The sequence below is a fragment of the Notechis scutatus genome, chromosome Z, assembly GCF_049901735.1.
Source record: "Notechis scutatus isolate UNSWTSFEM ecotype Mainland chromosome Z, rNotScu1.2, whole genome shotgun sequence".
Taxonomy (NCBI): domain Eukaryota; kingdom Metazoa; phylum Chordata; class Lepidosauria; order Squamata; family Elapidae; genus Notechis; species Notechis scutatus.
Genome location: NC_142025.1, coordinates 109,463,957 through 109,477,596, shown reverse-complemented (window position 1 = coordinate 109,477,596; position 13,640 = coordinate 109,463,957). Strand labels below are relative to the sequence as shown.

Here is a 13,640-nt window from a genome sequence, read left to right as displayed (position 1 = left end):
TTTTAAGACTTTTAAGATCACAACAACTGCCAGTGAATCTGTTGGTTGCCTTTTATCAAAGTTCTATAGAGAGCATTTTATCCTATTGCCTCTGTGTGTGGTTTAGGAGTTGTACAGAGGCGGAGAAAAGGGCACTCCAAAGAGTGATAAAAAGGGCACAAAAGATCAGCGGATGTTCTCTTCCCTCATTGGAGGATTTGTATAACATGGGATGTAGAAGGAAGATACAAAAGATCTTGGAAGACTCTTCACATCCAGGCCACTCGTTGTTTGAGATCCTACCATCAGGAAGACGATATAGAGTGCTGAAAGTCAGGACAAGTAGATTTAAACATAGCTTTTACCCAAGTGCTGTGATCAGGTTAATGCAGAGTTATGAATCTGGTGGTCTTAACATATATATATCCTGGTTGTATAGTTTTTAACTGTTATTTGTTTTAATTTGTTTTACATTGTTATTTGTATATGTCTTTTGGTGTTGTTCAGTTGTATGTTGTGAAAGAGCACCTTATTTCGTTGTTCTCAGGTTCTGAGTACAATGACAATAAATTTATCTATCTATCTATCTTTCAGTACTGGAAGACGGGATAGAGAAGATCTCCACAGCCATCATGTACTTCCCTTTGGTGCTCAGATAGATGGGGACAAACGTCAGCCAAACACTGCAGAAACCAACATGGTCAACAGAGGTGGTATTCAGCAGGTTCTGACCAGTTCTGGAGAACCGGTAGTGGAAATTTTGAGTAGTTTGGAGAACTGGCAAGTACAACCTCTGACTGCCCCCCCATCTATTCTCTGCCTCCCAAGTCCCAGCTGATCAGCTGGGTCTTCTTTTGTTGTTCTGCACAGGAGAACAGAGCTGGAAATAAGGATAGTGGGGTGGGGGAGGGAATGGGGATTTTGCAGTAACCTTCCTGTGATGACCCAGAGTATATCAGAAATATAACAAAATCCAAAACATAACTAAAAGTCCTTTAATGCCTTCAACTTGGCTTCACTGTTTAATTGTTCACAGTGGAGGAGTAAACTATTTTCAAAATAACATTTCAAAGGCAAGAAACACAGTTCACATTCAAAGAGCTGATAACAAAGCAAGAACCAAAAACAAACTGCATTGAATAAAGTTCCTCGACAGACCAGGATAGATAATTGCCAACTTCAGGAAGATAACCAGGGACAGTCCATTGGAAAAACGCCAGCCAAGATAAACCTTCTTTAGAAATAAAACACTAATTTATCTCCAGCATCTGTTAGCACGCAGGTTCACACTCTTATACAAATCTCCCACCTGCAACCCATGAAGAGGATCATGGCCCTCTCCTCCCAGGTAGACCATGTTTTACCCTGATCCTCTCCTCCCTGTTTGGCCTAGGATGGATAGGGGATGGACCTGGGTCCTCCTCTCACTGCTCAGCCAGCTCTGCCCTTACCCAGCCTCCTCCACCACCTCTGGAACCACACTTCCACTCCTTGTTGGCTGTTCCTCCTCTTCTTCAGAGTCAGTATCCACCAGGGGCATGACACTTCCCCTGCCATGCCCACCAAACCAAACCACTCCCACCAAGCCATGCCTTGCCTACAGAACCAGTAGTAAAAAAAATTTTGAATCCCACTACTGATGCTGAAAGTGATGAACTTGGCTTCATTAAAACTGTCTGGCAATTATCTGGCTAGGAAGGCCATAGTGAAGCTGAGAAGGGCCAAGAAGCCCATATAGACTAAGACACAGTAAACCATGGTGATGGAACCTTCATGACATTTGACTATGATTTCTCCAAGGAGTGTCTCTATGTCCAGGGGGAAAAAAACCTGAGGATTAGATATAAACTACTGATTTGAAGTGTGCTGTCCTAGGGGTTTGGAATAAGTACACAACACTGCTCTTTATGAATGTACCTCTTTGGATGACACCACAGGAAGCCTTTTTCAGAAAAGAAGTTATGGGAAAGCCATATTAATGAACCTTTGACCAAATAATGCTTTTTAATTCTGGTAAACCTATCATTAAATCAAAAGAAGAGTTGGAGTCAGGAGGATGTGTCTGTCACTGATTTATGTATTTACAATTGAGAGAATGGTTTAACCTAGATTAAAAAAAATTATGGGTTTGACTTCGTAAATTTGAAATAGTATTGTGTAATATTGATGAACATGTTATTGCCAAAGTTTATAAATTGCTACTGAATGTGTGAAGAATTGCATGATTCAAGAGACAAAGAATTATTGGCATAATATAATGCTTGAACAATGGGAAAACATGTGGACCGAAGTTTTAAAACTTACAGTGAATTATAATTTAATTTTTTTTATAAAATGATGTACTGATGTATTTAACACACAACAAACTGTGCAAAAGGTACAAAACTATTTCAAATGTGCAGTATGTTGGAAATGTAAATGCAAGGAAAGAACTTTTTGCCATGTTTGGTGGACTCGTAATAAAGCAAAGAAATATTTGGCAAGAATCATATTTTAATACAAAAGATTCTTTAAAAGAATATAAAAACTAAACCAGAGACTTTTCTTTTAGACTTAAAGGACAAAGAAGACAAAGAAAAATATGGAACCTTGTTGTATATTCTGAAGAATGCTTTAGGCACAAAAATGGAAAGATACTCTAATTCCCAAAATGGATGGATGGCTTGGAAAAACTGATGGAACTGGCAGAGATGGCTAGTTTCTGGATTTTGTGCTTGAGTTGGAAAAAAAATGAAGTGTTGACTTTGGCTAATTAGATAAATTTGTTGTTATAGAAATATATAGTATATATTAAGTATGTAAAAGTAAAAAGTTGAGGCTGCAATATTTCATTCTATAGCACTAAAGAGTGAGAATTTCTCTTTCTCTTTCTCTCTCTCTCTCTCTCTCTCTCTCTTTCTTTCTTTCTTTCTCCTCCTTTCCTTTCCCCTTTGCTAATTATTTTTATTTTTACTTATATTTTATATATTGACAAGTTTAATAAAATCATGAAAGAAATGTTCAGTTGATCTTGAGGTTGGTTCACACTCTATTCTATCTTCTATCTATCTATGTCTATCTTGATATTGACCCAGTTTTTTCTTACAACTAGAACTGATTTCTAAAACATAATAAACCCAAACTGAATAATTTAATTAACTCATATGGACAACTCCCTGTTGGACAAATTAATAAAGACTCCCTCCCAAATAACCCTGATTCTCTGAAGAATTCTAAGATGAAAATTTAATGGAGTTTGTTTGTACATGAGTAAATTGTTTACTAAAAGATACTTTTTATGTGTATTAATGGAACTGAGAAAAAATATTGAATGTAATTATTTTGAAACATGCACATCTCCAACAGATTACTTATTTATTGATGGATATGAGGGTGGTTTTACATATAGACCCAATTAGTATTTGCTTATTCAAAATCTGATTTTGTTCTTCTATTTCTTATGGACTAAATGTTCTCTAGTGTTGAGTTCAGGCCTCAGTATAATTATATAGATTTTGGGGATGAAGATGCATCCTAGTAAACCAGCACTGGAAGACAAGATAGAAAAGATCTCCACAGCTACCATGTACTTCCCTTTGGTGCTCAGGTAGGTGGGGACAAAGGTCAGCCAAACACTACAGAACACCAACATGCTGAAAGTAATGAACTTGGCTTCGTTGAAACTATCTGGTAACTTCCTGGCCAGAAAGGCCACAGTGAAGCTGAGAAGAGCCAAAAGGCCCATGTAGCCCAAGACACAGTAAAACATAGTAAATGATCCTTCATGACATTCGACTATGATTTCTCCTTGGAGGATCTCCATGTCCAAATCTGGAAACGGGGGAGATGTACTCAGCCAAACAATAGAAATACTTAGTTGAATGAAGGAGCAGAACCAGATAATGGAATAGGCCAACTTTTGCCCCACCCATTTGTGGAACAGGCTTCCTGGCTTTGAGGCTAGGAATGCTACAATGACTGTGATGGTTTTGGCCAATATAGAAGAGATTGCAGTAGAGAAGATGATGCCAAATGTTGTTTGTCGGAGGAGGCAGGTCACCTTATTGGGGTGTCCAATGAACTGAAGTGAGCAGAGGAAACAAAGGAAGAGGGAGACAAGTAGAAGGTAGGTGAGGTTGCGATTGTTGGCTTTGACAAGGAGAGTGTCCTGTTGCTTAATGAAGATTGCAAGCACAAGACCTGTGGAGAAGGAAAAGAGAAGAGCCAGGGAAAGTAGAGTAATGCCCAGTGGCTCTTCAAAGGAGAGAAAATTCAAGGTCTTTGAAATGCACTCATCATGAGCTTCATTTGGAAATTGATCCTCTGGGCAATGTTCACATTTTTCCAGGTCTGAAAAGAATAAAAGAGTTTCTGAACAGAATCAAACATTTCCCAAGATTCAGAATTGCTTTTCTAGACTTCCTAGCAAAGTAAATATTCATAAATCTTTTGTAACTCTCTATTCAATGCACATGTAAAAAAAACCTGAGTACTGAAGGGAAAAAACACATCGATTTTTCTACATTACAATCCTATTGGCTTATTGGAGTGTACTAAATTTGTAGTATTTCTGAGCAAAAGAACAGCATGTGACATTTTCTAAATATCTTTCAGCTAAAAGAGAAAGGAGAAAGGAGAAGCTTTAGATCCTGGAAAACAGGCAATTAGCACTAGAGTATAGGAGATACTTCATTGGAGATGCTTCATCATTTGAGTTAGCTTCAACTCAAGGATAGAGAGATGGCCTACAGGATTTCCCTTCTTTTTCCTGCCTTGAGATGCATCAATAAAGCAAGCAATAATATTGAAGAGATTCTTTTTAATTAGGCTGCAGAAATGAATTTTTAGACAAAGGTTCATTTGAGAGCTATGAATCTTACCCATTTGTCTGGATATCATCTTTTCTGGACACCAAACACAAACATAGCAGCAAAATTTCTTCCCTTCAATTTTGTTCTTTATTTTTCCAAGAGGGCAAGGGTCGTTGCATAATGAGACAGGAGGCAGCTATCCCCAAAGAAACAAAAATTGGTGAGTATTAACCTTATGTTTTTGTTTTTGCTTATAGCCAATGAATATGAATGAAAAAGTGGAGACTCAGCCATGCCATGAAGGAGACTCAGACTGCTTAACCATGAAAAATGTTGTCAGATCCAGGAATACAACTGAGTTGCATTTCATTTTTATTAGCTTAACCGAAGTTGAATTAATGAAATACAGCCCAAGTTTATATCCAGAGTTTGATTATTACCAATATTCTTCCACATTCAAGTTGCTGGTTACCACCTATAAAGTCCAGCAGGGCTTAGGACTTGGCTACATGATGCCCTGCCTGTCACCCATTGTATCTGCCTAGGTGGTTCAATCTGGCAGGATAGTGCAAAAGGATGCAACAGTTCTTGGAACTGTTGAAAGGACTGTGTTGTAATAACAGTTCCAAGAGGCTCCACACCCATTTGCACTACTCAGGTGACATTGACAACACAGAAAAACCTCCAGGTGGCCTCAACAACTCTCCAGAAGAATGGAAAATGACTGGCTGTCTGCAAGGAGTATAAATCTTTCCAATCCCATCATCCAGTCAGAGCTGAAGAAGCTTTTTTGATAAGAAGCAAAATGTCTTCAAATATAAACAAGAAAGTCCAGTTGCCTCTAGAAAAAGCACCTTTGGAACAACTATGACCTGAGAATCTCCATAGACAACAAGTTTGGGAATTTTTCTTCATAGATATTAACCAGGTTGAGAATTCCTTAAGAAAAAGAGATTTGATAGACATTCCAGAGAAGAAAAAGATTATATTCTATGAGGATAACCTGGGAGGAGTGGTTTAAATGTAATGAGCTAAGTGGAGTTAAGGTGGATTTTTCAAAGTCTGATATATGTATTTGAAAGAAAGCCATAATGAAGTTTTGTGTTTATAAAGTGGCTTTGAAAGTGTCCCCCCCCCCCAAATACAATGCTTGAGTAATTCTAAAAGTTTATAAAATATTATTGAAATTGAATTTGGAAGTATGAATGCTAGGAGGAAATAAAAAGATGTATTTCATCTATTGATTTTAGAAATATTTTAGAAATATTTTTATTAATATTTTATTAATATTAACATTTTTAAAGAAAAGCCTAGAGTTTTAAATGGCTGTTAATAAGAAGGTTAAAGAACTTGAGAGTGTAGTAAATTTTGTTAATATAAATGAAGATAGTTTATAAAGACTAATAAGTACAAACAGAAATATATGGTATATTATTTCCCAAGCAAAAATGAAAAAAAAAAAGAGATGATGAAATTAACTGTTTAATTCAAATAAAAGAATCTATGTAATTTTGTTTTCCTTTGGACATTACTTCTGGATTACATGCTTCTGATGTAAAAAAGTGGAACTTTATTTTTGGTTTTGCTGAATAAGTTTGTTGTTCTAAATGGCTAGTATATATTATTGTGTAAAAGTAAAATTTGAGGTTGTAATGTAATGTTTTTATCTTCTATTATGCTAAAGAGTCAGAAGTCAATGTCTTTTTTTCCCCCTTCTACCCCACACCTTTTCCTTTTCCCTTTCCCTTTGCTTAGTTTCCCATTATTTCCATTTTCTTTGTATTTTATATTCTGATAACAATGTCAAATCCAGTGTTTAACATCTGGCTGACTGACAGTCAATTTACCAGCAATTAATGGAAAGAATTTGCAACTCACCTTCTGCTGTAAGCCCTGTGTGTGAAACAGCTGACACTCAATAATTGGCTGTGTCGCATGAAGCAGCTGAGGTTGAAAAGCAGGAAATAACAGTCAGTATAGAGCCAAGGTGGGTGTGAGGGCTCAGCAGCTGATCCTCAGAGCAAACTGGTTCGCTCACAGAGGATAGTTGAAGCTACCAGTTTGGCCAAACCAGTAACATATCACCATTGCTTTGAAAGTTTGAACAGAGCTGAGAGTTTGAGGTTGTTGTTTATTTTCACAGAAGAATAGAAGATCTTGCCTCTGGGAGCATTTTGGGGCTAGATAGGATTTACTTCTTGAGAATTACTGCATGCGTTCCATTAAGTGAGAGCTAATTTCTTTATACAGCTTGGATATTCTAAAGAATTAGTTCATGCATCATTAAACAGTCCAATACTTTTGTTTTTTGTTTTTTGCACATCTTTGACAAAGATGGGCTGCAATGTAATTGGATCCTAGGAACTAGTTGCCTAAAGAACTAAAGAAAAGGCTAGACACATGAAAAGCCACTGTATATGAAATTGGTTCTTTTAGTCAATGTTATGGTACCTGAGTGAATTCATGATGCCACTGGATTTTGTCTGGATGTATGTGGAAGGTTTTTCCTGGAGGAGCTTGCGGATCTATTTCTCCAACTGGGATATTGATATAGTTGTTTGGGAAAGTAACCAAATTTACAGTGTCAAATCCAGTCTCTAGGACTTCTTCTTCAGTTAATTTAATTTCATCTCCAGCGTTGTTGTTGAAGGACATTCTCTGCAGAAATGAGTGGAGCTTGTTAGGGATATACACCCTAGCAGAACCTGCACGGCAGGCAGGCAGGCAGGCAAATATGTGAGATAAACGTTGTTGTAGCTTACACTCAGTAAAACAGATACAATGTGCTAGTTAAATAGTTTATTCCAGTAAGATTTATAGCATAGTCAAACAGTCCATATATCATACACTAGTTAAGTCCATCCGGGGATTAATCAGTTGCAAAGTCCAGTGTCGAAAAAGAGGTCATTAAACTTACAAATATCAGTCCAGTAATATATCTCTTCACAGTAGAGATATGAAGAAGTCAAACCGCTTTTCTTCCTTCAGCAACAGCAGAGAACACGCAGTTATCAATCCATCATCGTCTGCAAGCAATTCAGTAAGCCAGCAATACAGTAAGCTAGCAGGTTCTCTTGCTCCCTCTTATGGCAATTTACAGCCGCACCCAAAATTACATGCTTTGCAGTTAAAGTGACACACACTTAAACTCACTATCATAGTCTATATATATTATTTTACCCAAACTACGTTAGGTAACCTATGTTATTTCTAACATACTCCCCTTTTGGGTAATAAAATAATATATATATCTATTTACATTCTTAAACCATAGTTGTCACAACTTTCTTTATGTTTGACTGAACCTTGGGCTTTTGTAAATTGATCAGCAAAATTTTCTTCAGTCATGCAATATTCCAATCTTATTAAACCATTTTTACAGATTGTCTTACATTCAGATATCTAAGATCTGTATGCTTAGATCTCGTTTTTACAGCAATATTTGTAGCCAACCGTATGGCTGCTTGATTGTCCTCATAAACTACAATAGAATCATTAACAGTTATTCCCATATCTAATAACAACAGTTTATACATAATTAAATCAGTACATAATAAAGATAAACATGAAAATTCTGCTTCCATTGTGGACATACTTATGTGTTGCTGTCTAATTGACCTCCAACCAAGCAGTGCTTTACCTAATAGTATAGCCGTACCTGAAGTTGATTTCCTAGTGTTTATGTCTGTTGCAAAATTTGCATCAGCATATGCACTTAAAATCAGATCATCTTTTGGCTCCAAATACAATGCATAGTGCATTGTCTTTTTAAGATATCTTAAGATACGTTTTGATACTTGCCAGTGTTGTTCAGTGGGTTCAGCATTGAATCTTGCCAATTGATTAACGCCATAGGCAATATCTAGCCTTGACCAATTACTAATGTACGATAAACTACCAATTAGTGATTGATAAATAGTCTTATCGAATTTTGGACTTTGAGCATCAGTGTGGCCAAATTCCTGACTCATTGGAGTTTTAGTCGGCTTACAAAGTTCCATCTTGTATGTTTTTAGTAATTGATAAATCTTATCCTCTTGAGATATCTTATAGCCACTTTTGGTTTTATTTATTGTCAATCCTAGATACTGTTTTATCTCTCTCCTAATTGCTTTAATTTTATCCTCTTACCTAATAATGATATTATTTCAGTAGCTTCATTATTAGTTTTTGTAATTAAAGCAATATCATCTGTAAACAACAACAATAATAATACTATTCCGTTTTTCTCTCTTTTAAATACACATGGATCAGCTAAACCTGCTTTAAACCCTATATTGTTTAACTCCTTAACAATATATTGGTTCCATTCTTAACTAACCAGATTGTTTTAATCCATAGAGACTCTTTTTAAGTTTCCAACAGTCATTATTTTTGTTTTATTATCCTTAATTCCTACAGGTTTCTTTAAGTATATAGTGTGCTGCAATGGTGCATGCAGATAGGCAGTTTCTACATCTAAGTGATTTATAATATAGTTATTCTTAGCTGCCCACACTAAAGCTGCTCTCAAGGTTGTTGCTTTTAGACTCAGTGCAAATACTTCATCATAATCACATGCAGTTTGATTAAATCCTTGAGCTACCAACCTAGCCTTATGGGTAACAGTCCCATTTTTACCTGTTTTTAATTTAAATATCCATTTACAGCCAATGGACTTTTTACCTGGAGGTAATTTAACATTTTCATATACTTCCATTTGTTTTAATGAATTTAATTCTTTCTCCATTGCTCTTTGCCAATTTTCTTGTTCCTTTACTGGATACATTCTAAGTTCTTCAACAGTAGTTGGAACTTTACTAACTTGGCAAAGTACACTTGCTTGGTACCTGTCAGGTGGTCTGGTTTCACGTGTTGACCGTCCTAGGTATTACAGGGCTTACAGGTGGACTTTCATGTACTACCTGTTCCTGGTTATCTATTTCTTCCTGTTCATCTATTTCTTCCTCTTCTGGTCCTATGTGCTCTTCCTGTACTTCCTCTTTAATTGTACTCTTCCTTATTACTGATATGTGATTTTGGTCTTTTGTAGGTTTCTATGATTACTTCCTTACTTGAATCTTGCTCCAGTTTTTCCCATCCTACATGTTCTAGGAATTGTGCACTAGCACTACAGTAAATTCTAGGTGTACCTTTTTCCCAGAATCTGTATGATTTGTGATTAGATTCATAACCTACAAAGAATAACTTTTAGCCCTATGCTGCCCCTTGTGTCTCAGTTGTGTAGGGGATATGCACCCATGCTGGTGTTCCAAATGTGTGCATGTAGCTTAGGTCAGGTTTTCTACCATGCCACCGTGTGAATGGTAATTCACCTGTTGTTGAGTTAACAACATTATTCAATATATGATTACCACACATTATTGCTTCTCCCCACAATGTTTCAGGTAATCCTGAATCCGACAACATAGTATGAGCCATTGCCTGTATTGTTTGGCCTCGTTTTTCTATAAAGGAATTATGTTGTGGCCTATATGGTGCAGACTTTTTATGTTCAACACCTGCCATCTTCAGTCTATTTTGGAATTTATTATTTATAAATTCCGTATTCATTATCAGTTACAAGAGTTACTAGTTTCCTTTTAGTTTTTCTTTCTGCAAACTTCAACCAATTAAAGAAATTTTGATATGTTTCCGTTTTACTCTTCATTAGATAACAGAAACCATATCTAGAATAATGATCCATTATACTTAATATATAACGAGCACCTCCCACACTTGGTTTTTTAGGACCCCTATAATATCAGCAAATATGACCTCTAGAGGTTCCTTTGTCTTAAATCAATTTATTCTATTTGCTGGTATTACCTTACTTTTTTTCTTGACTGCAAGCATTGCAGTGCAAATACTTACTGCAAGGCTTCAGTTTTATACCTTCAGACAGTTCAACCGTTTGCTTGAGCATTTTAAAATTTATATGTCCTAAACGTCTGTGTAACAAATGTATGCATTCATCATGAGGTTTAACGTTATTATATACTGTGTTAGCTACCTCTAATGAATTATCATTTAACACATACAATTCACCTTTTAAAGTTGCAGTCACTTTTTTTACCTTCTTTTTCTATTATGCAGTTCTCTCCCTAAAGGTAACTACATAACCTAGTTTAACCAAAACTCTAACCGAAAGCAAATTAAACTTAAGTTGTGGTACATATAACATTTTACATTTTCTTTTATGCAAGAACAATGTGCAATACCTTCACCTTTGCTTTCATTTTCCAGCCATTAGCTAACGATATCTGCTGTGAACTCGTGGACAACTTAACAAATCTTTTCTTATCTTTCGTTATGCAGTGCGATGCTCCACTATCTACAACCCATAAATTATTATTCACAGTTTCGTTGCTATACATGGCTAACTCTAAGCATTTTTCATCCTTTTGATGCCTTTAGCATTCTGGCTGGCATTGTTGCATTTTCCTTTTCTTGCAGAATCTAGCCAAATGTCCTTTTCCTCCACAATTAAAACATTTTCTAATTGTATAGGCTGTCGTAGATTCTTTATCTTCTTGTGGTTCCCTTCTGAGTTGATCCCTTTCAAGCCTTCTCCTGGCTTCTTCAATTAATCTGCCAGTAATGTCAGTTAATGTGAGGTTATCTTTTGGCAGTACTTCCAGTGAAGTCACATAGTCGTCATAGCTCTCATCTAATGAAGACAAAATTATATAAACTTGATGTAGTTCTGTGAAGATAAGTTCTTTTTCATGCAGTTCCTGAAAAATTCTCTTCATTGTGTTTATATGAGGCAACATCTCTCCATTCTTTTGAAGATGTGTTCTAAACAGCTTTCGCGTAAGATTTATATGTGCTCCTACACTGTCCCGAACATAAATCTTCTTTAAATTTTCCCGACATTTTGCAGCTGTTTCTTCTCCACGAATATGGACAAGCTTATATTCTTGTATTTTCTGGGCATCATCCTCATCCTCCGGATCCCATGCATCTACCTCTGGTGGGTTTTGAATTATACTCCACAAACCTTCTCTGCGTAGAAGTAGGCTGCATTTCATAGACCATGAAACATAGTTTGTTCCATCCAGTTTGGATATTAGAGACAAACTTTGTAAATTGACTTGTGCCATCTTTTTCTGGATATTAAACTATAATTAATAAAACACAGCTGTCTGTTTACAGTATTGTGTAACTACACAAACTCTCACTATATAAGCCTGTTATATCCTGGTTAATCTGACTGTGCAGCTGGGCCCATAACCAGTGTTAGGGATATACACTCTAGCAGAACCTGCACGGCAGGCAGGCAGGCAGGCAAATATGTGAGATAAACGTTGTTGTAGCTTACACTCAGTAAAACAGATACAATGTGCTAGTTAAATAGTTTATTCCAGTAAGATTTATAGCATAGTCAAACAGTCCATATATCATACACTAGTTAAGTCCATCCGGGGATTAATCAGTTGCAAAGTCCAGTGTCGAAAAAGAGGTCATTAAACTTACAAATATCAGTCCAGTAATATATCTCTTCACAGTAGAGATATGAAGAAGTCAAACCTCTTTTCTTCCTTCAGCAACAGCAGAGAACACGCAGTTATCAATCCATCATCGTCTGCAAGCAATTCAGTAAGCCAGCAATACAGTAAGCTAGCAGGTTCTCTTGCTCCCTCTTATGGCGATTTACAGCCGCACCCAAAATTACATGCTTTGCAGTTAAAGTGACACACACTTAAACTCACTATCATAGTCTATATATATTATTTTACCCAAACTACGTTAAGTAACCTATGTTATTCCTAACAGAGCTTACAGAAGAAAAAAGGATTAGAACAAAAGAGAAACAAATATGTTTCTAAAAATGCCCCCAAACCCCTTTTAAGTATTTTTTCCCAGGAATAAAAAAGTATGGAGGACTGAAACAGTCCAATTCTCATTGTTGGATTATAATCCCAATAAATACTAAAATCTCTTTTGCTACTTGATTTTGTTTTGAAACATTTCAGTAAAATAATTTGAAAAGTGTAAGAAGGAGCAATGGGAAGAAAATCAGAGAACTAAAAAGACAGAAGAAAGTTAAAGACCAGTTGAATTGGTGTGGTAATAGGGAAAACTGAAATGTGTAACAAAAGACTGTATGTTCAATGGCCCAACATTTGTAATGCATGAATTCAATAAAGATGAATATCTACGATCTTTAGATAACTGACCTACAATGATCGATAGAGTCTGTAAGTCCTGGCACACTCTTTTAATCATGGAGAATGTTTTAAAAAAGCACCAAGAAAGAGGAAATCTTACCTGCCAGGCTTCTATTGTTTTTGATTGTATTTGATCCATGTCCTTTTGGACGTTCTGATGTGTCCTAATTGTGTAAGCACCTTGTAAGGCTTGAGCCAAAGCATAGACAGCATTGTAAATACTGTAGCTATGTCTAAGCATGCTAGTTTCAAAGAAAGGTGCGAGAAGGTCCTCCAGTCTTTCTTCTCCAGTACACTCCAAATCTTCAGGAGCATCTTTATTTGATATTATGCAGTTAAAACCTTGGTGCCAAAAATCTCTCAAAAAGCCATCTTAATTTTCCCCAGAAGGGTTGACAGCCTGTATATATTGTTGGAAACTTGGGAGTTCTTTTTTGGTAATTGAGAAGGAAATGGCCCCATGAAACTTTTGCATATCAAGCTCCCTTTGGAAGGAATGTAATGTGAAATCATTTTGTGCCATCATGATCCACACTTTTCATGTATTAAGTTTTTTGTGATGTATCAGAAGTTGTGGAATCAAAAATTGGCGTCACTAGTAGTGTCAAGGCCAACCACATAAAGACTATATTTTCTCCATGTACAATAAATGCATCTGCTTTTTTTCTGTGAACAAAACATTGGGCAGAAGGTCCACTGGGCAATCATAGGGCCGATG

At 36.3% G+C, this 13,640-nt stretch overlaps 1 protein-coding gene across 1 annotated transcript; it reads right to left on the bottom strand.

The window, feature by feature from the left end:
- Window positions 1-3,409: 3,409 nt before the first annotated feature.
- On the bottom strand, window positions 3,410-13,163 carry LOC113429240 (vomeronasal type-2 receptor 116-like). Its single transcript, XM_087946030.1, has 5 exons — window positions 13,023-13,163; window positions 7,221-7,427; window positions 6,648-6,713; window positions 4,839-4,965; window positions 3,410-4,308 (listed from the first exon to the last, which is right to left on the bottom strand). Exons 1-5 carry the CDS (start codon window positions 13,161-13,163, stop codon window positions 3,410-3,412), a joined length of 1,440 nt encoding a protein of 479 aa, XP_087802156.1.
- Window positions 13,164-13,640: the final 477 nt, after the last annotated feature.

What these genes read in the sequence shown, in the direction of transcription:
- LOC113429240 (XM_087946030.1), bottom strand. Translation starts at nt 13,163, where the DNA reads ATGCTTAGACATAGCTACAGTATTTACAATGCTGTCTATGCTTTGGCT. An exon ending in CACAGGGCTTACAGCAGAAG is followed by an intron (nt 4,966 to 6,647) that starts GTGAGTTGCAAA and finishes CTTTGGGGATAG; the next exon opens with CTGCCTCCTGTCTCATTATG. An exon ending in GATGATATCCAGACAAATGG is followed by an intron (nt 4,309 to 4,838) that starts GTAAGATTCATA and finishes TATTCTTTTCAG; the next exon opens with ACCTGGAAAAATGTGAACAT.